The sequence below is a fragment of the Apis dorsata genome, unplaced genomic scaffold, assembly GCF_000469605.1.
Source record: "Apis dorsata unplaced genomic scaffold, Apis dorsata 1.3 scaffold_53, whole genome shotgun sequence".
Lineage (NCBI taxonomy): Eukaryota > Metazoa > Arthropoda > Insecta > Hymenoptera > Apidae > Apis > Apis dorsata.
In genome coordinates this window covers 186,238-191,580 of record NW_006263354.1, presented here as the reverse complement: position 1 = coordinate 191,580, position 5,343 = coordinate 186,238, and the positions used below count along the sequence as shown (strand labels likewise).

The window sequence follows — 5,343 nt, the reverse complement described above, 5'->3', positions numbered from 1 at the left end:
AAAAAAAAAAAAAAAAAAAAATTTGTCCACAATTTATAGAGCGCGACTACCGCGTCCGCCCGTCCGACCATTGCCGGTTCTTTCTACTTGCGCGCAAAAACCACCATCGCTGTTCCGTCTTCGTTCCCCCTCTTCTCTCCCTCGTCACGTCGGTTTTAATGGAGGTTAAAAAGCATGACAAGAAACTAAAAATCAAGAAGCACACGTCCCCCAGTCGTGGAACAAACGTGGAACAAAATTAGAAACGAGAAGGGGACATGAAACGGCTAACCGAAACGAGAATTCTCGGAGCTAAAGGGAGCAACGAGCAAATACAATAATACATGGAGATAAAAACGGATCCTTTCAGTGGCAAACGATCCATTCGTCTAGGTTTTTACATTTCTAAAGAAAACCATCTGGTCGACTGGTTCGATCTGAAACTGATCGATCGACTTTTTTCCTTTTTTTTTTTTTTTCCCTCGATGAGAAGTAAAATGTTTTTTTTCTTTTTTCCACGATGAAATCAAAAACGGTCCATAATCATTCGATAAAATTGAACGAAAAATTCGACGATGGAAAAAAGAAATTGCAAATTAATTAACATATATACATATATCGTACCAATTCCATTTTTGAGTCTTCCGTTTCCTCCGGTTCCCCGTTCGTTTTCCTCACAGGCGACACAACTTTCTTTTTCTTCGCCTTCTTTTGGACTGATTTTACTGTCGACGATATTGTTTCGATTATATTCAAACACTTTCCATCGTATCCAGTGTGCGGATACTACACCGGTTTCTCCGATTAATATGAAAAAAGGTTTCTTACTTTTTTTGGGTTTGATGGGTACTTTTTTAGGGACCGGTTTCTTTACCTCTCCAGACGGATCTTTCCCTTGCACCAGGAACGTAGCCATGACCAGTCTGTTTCCAATTTCCTTGACAGCCTGAAGCGAAACGATTCTCGACTTTAATCAAGCGAGCAAAAAGAAAAGAAAAGAAAGAAAAGAAAAGACAATTTATTCGTTACCTGATCCGCGGTATCCTTCCAATGCTTAAAGGAGGATCGATGGATGGTCGCCTCGTGCGTGAACTTCCTCAAGAAATCCTTCATCTCCGCCTCGTTCTTGGGTATGGGCAATCGCTGCAAAGAAACTCTCGCTTTTCTTTTTCTTTTCTCTTTTTTTTTTTTTTTTTTTTTTTTTTTTTTTTTTTTTTTTACAACGGTTTACAGCGTGTAAACGAAAGTTTTGCAAGTTGAGGGCAACGAAGAGCAAAGAAGGCAAAGTTTAGCGAGACTTGTGCTCGCTAAGATTGGAGTGATTGCGAGGAGTGAGTCGCGATAAAAGCTTGGCGGCTGATATCTTTAAACAACAGTGGCGAAAGTTGTTACCTCGTCAAATGGCTTCTCCTTCTCTTCCTCTATCCCTAAATGTTCCCACGGAATGCCCACAGGCCATTCCTTTATTATAATTTGTTCCTCTTCTACCTCTTCCGTTATCACTATCGACGGCTTCCCTTCTTCTACTTCTTCCACCACTTCGTCTTCTTTTTTCTCTTCTACTTCGGTCACTACCGGTTCCTCCACATCTTCCGTCACTCGTTCTTCTTCTTCTCTTCTTTTTTCTTCTTCTTTTTCCTCCTCCTCCTCCATTATCAACTCGACTTTCGGTTTTTCCTCCAATTCTTCTGCCGGTACTTCTGTCTCATCTTTCTCTTTCTCCTCCTCTGGCATCTCATCGTCTGCAACAAACCATTGGGGTTCCCCAAATCAATGGGGGAAATAAATCCTCTCGGTTCTAATCGCGCGTTGATAAACGCTTCGTTTTAAAACAGTTAAAAATGATGGGCACAAGCTCTTCGAGGGTCGTTTCCTTTTTTTTTTTATCGAGATGAAAAAAGTGTCAAGCGGCTCTTTGTTTCAACGGAGGCAAGAAAGGGGGACGAAACAGAAAGGAAACTCTCTTTTCGTTTCTTTTTCCACGTATTTAATACGACTTAGTGTGGAAATTTAAGCGTGTAATTGCTTGTTCAAATACATGGAATTCCAAGATAAGCGACGTAATTCTGGACTATAATCCTGTCGGGATATCTTTTTCTCGTGAAATCTGTTTAAAATGTTCGTTAAAAAATAGCATCGCCGAGCTTTTGGATTTATTTCGCGATAAGCCAATCGATGAAATACACCTTTCATAGTTAAATTGCCCGATCCTTCATTGGCTATCACATACCCTCACCGTTTTGTATTGCGTCGAATAGAAGAAACGCGAGAAATCTTGGATTAAATTATACAAATTATACAAATTATATAAATTATATAAATTATATAAATCTTTTTTACCATCGTTTGGATTCTCCGCTTCTTGGTTGTTTATTTCCTCCACCTTTTCGTCCTCCTTCGTCTCCTCCTTTATCTCCTCCTTTATCTCCTCCTTTATCTCCTCCTTTATCTCCTCCTTAGTCTCCTCCTTCGTCTCCTCCTTCGTCTCCTCCTGTATGTCATCCTTCGTGTTCGTCTCGATCTCTTTGGTCTCGACTTTGGTTTCGACTTTGGTTTCCACTTTGACTTCCTCTTCCTTTTTTATTTCCTCCGGTTCTTCCTCCTTTTTCTGTTAGAAAAGAAAAAATCGTGAAGGAGAGAACATTTTGAGAGGAATGAACGAAAAAATTTTCTCGCATAAACGATTCGATATCGATTCCTTTGCCAAATATCGAGAATATATATATAGAGAGAGAGAAACTCTCACTCCGCGATACTCTGTTATATCGCGATCGTATCGAACGCTTTTCGCTTGTTCGAATAATTCTTATCAACCTATCAACCTCGAACATCTGCGATCCTTCTTCGACATTATCCCGTATTCGAAAAACTATTTTCTAAAGCTTGCTTCGAAACTGCAAACACGGATGACAGAATTATATTGGTCCCTGCCTCAGAAACCGATGTAATTTATAACCCCTCCCGGGTAAGAAGACAAGAAAAAGAAAAAAGAGAAAGAAAGATTCGGGGAGGGGGACGAATCCGTTGAAAGTTTGACTGGAGCAAACAAAACGTTCGACCGATTAATGCATATTAAAATGGAAAATTAAACCGGCGGGCTTATCTACCCGCGTCGGTTTGCGAGAGGAACGAGAGGAACGTGAGGCAACGGTCGTTGGTCGAACTGCATAAATCGATCGGCAGACAGTTTAGAATTACGCGGCAAATATGCACTTTGGATTAGAGGGTGGATCTCCTAATCGGTCGCGGTTCCCGTTAATAGCTAACCAAACGATTCGATATACAATCGATCGATTCGGCCTCTAGATTCGCCCTATCCCTGCCACGACCTGATTTTAATTTACGGTTCGCCGTGACCCTGTCGCCTTTTTCCCCCGTTCAACCGTTAGAGGCCACGAAGGTGGCCCATTGCACTCCCGACTAAATATATTACCGAACGATTGATCGACCGTTTCGACTAACTTTGGTCCCCAAGGTCAACCGCCCCCGCGGTTCAAACGAGCAACACGTGCGTGAGTAACGTTTCTCGAGACGCTTCTGCCTCCTCCTCCTCCTCCATTTTTCCTTTGCTAAATCACTCGCGAGGACTCGACTACACGGGAAGACTAGACGAGAAAGATTTAAACGCATTCCCCAACCCGTTCGAGCGTGCTCGTGTATAAATCTCGGGAAACGAAAGTGAAAAATCGTGGCCGACACCTGAGTCTTGTTCGAGAAGAGACTCGGTTAAAGCTCAAGGTTAAAGGAATAGCAGTTCGTCCGTGAGTAAATCTTCGACAACGGTCGCTGGAAACGCGACGAAAACAAGTTTGACGACGAAATTAATTTCCGGTTAAATTTGGACCAGTTTCAAAGCAGATTTTTCAAAGGGAGTCGGCCTCTATCCGCGATAAAAGTTGAAATTTTGACGAAATATCGAGGAAACATTTTGGAAAAGAAGGGGGAAAAATGCATTCGTTGCAAAGTTCGAATCGAATCGATGAATTTTCGATCGAGATAGAGGAAGTTTCGCGCTCTTCGCAAGAAATATTTGTCCATCCCCTTGTTCGAATAGGAAGGAGGACAGGTAACGACTCTTGACTAATTTACGCTGAAATTTCAGATTTCTCGCAGAAGCGTCATTGTTTGGAATTCTACTTCGGTATGCATTTATACGAGCGTAGAAACGCGTACAGTGTTACAAGGCTTTTGTTAACGACGACGCTTGTGCGACGATGGTCCGACTAGGAGGAGTGTTGCAACTTCGATCATGGAATCGAGTAACGTTGCCTGCAACACCACCACGAAACTATTGAAAAGCGATATCTGATAGACTCTTGGTAGGATCTTGGATCGAATTCGTGAAATCGACGACGACGACGACACCTCTCGCGAATTCTTCTCCGGAGATTTAACGCTTATTCGCTCCCCGGAGAATTCTCAGAGATAATTTCAAGAACACGAATAATCTCCCAAAAGGAAACTTTTCGCATTTGTATTAATTTAACTTTACCAAGAAATCCTTTTACCACGTTAGAATATCCAACGTTAATTCATTCACATCAAAATTTAAGCTCGTATCAAATATATTTTCGCGATAACACGATTTCGTGGCGTGCAACACTCGCTGCGAGTTAATTAATGAATCAATTAATTAATTTATTAATTAATTACCGGGGCAAAAAAAAAGTTCCTCGCGTAAACGTAACCATCATTTTTCATTATCCTCGAAATGAAAATTGGCGATTAAAAATATGGCAATTGGTCGCACGAAGGGCGAAAACCTTACCTCCAATATTAAAACTTCCTCGGCCGCCCGCAGCTCTAACGACAGTCTTAGAACAAAGTCGATGTGAGAACGTAACCATTTGTGCCATTCGTCAGCCATGTCTCCTACTTTCGACAGCCAGACCAACCAAACACGCAGCTGTTCCGATGGCACGGCGTAGAGACGTTCCATGGATCGTACCACATTTCTGCAATTTTATATTACATTTCCGGTCATTTATATTCCCCGTACGTACGTCACTCTTTGAAAAACTTGCACGGAAAAATGCACGTGCCTCGTCGTCTTTCATTTTCCAAGTGGAAAAATTATTTTGGAAGGGAGGGGGACACGTGGTCGCGCTATAAAAAGATTCGTTCGAAGAGGAATGACGCGAATAACAATAAATTCGAGAATGACGCGAGGTAAATCAAATCAAATCAAATCAAATCAAATCGCGTTACGAGCGAACGTTATCGTCGAAATTTGCCCAATTTCTCCGATGTTAGAAATTAGAAGCGAATTTTGAAATGTCCCTCGACGGCTCGAGTTACGCGATAAACGCTGATGGTTCCAAGCTTCGAATTCGAGAATCCACGAAATTGTGCAAACGATGGAAC

General features: G+C 41.8%; 1 protein-coding gene across 1 annotated transcript in view; it reads right to left on the bottom strand.

Annotated features, from left to right (window-relative positions):
• The window catches only part of LOC102674858, a 40,901-nt gene that overhangs the window by 1,116 nt on the left and 34,442 nt on the right, over window positions 1-5,343 (bottom strand). Inside the window, exons 6-10 of the mRNA XM_031515105.1 lie at window positions 4,748-4,934; window positions 1,372-1,620; window positions 1,009-1,122; window positions 808-925; window positions 604-704 (exon numbers count right to left, since the gene is read on the bottom strand). Coding sequence (XP_031370965.1) covers window positions 604-704; window positions 808-925; window positions 1,009-1,122; window positions 1,372-1,620; window positions 4,748-4,934 — 769 coding nt within the window. The remainder of the gene's footprint in view (window positions 1-603; window positions 705-807; window positions 926-1,008; window positions 1,123-1,371; window positions 1,621-4,747; window positions 4,935-5,343) is intronic.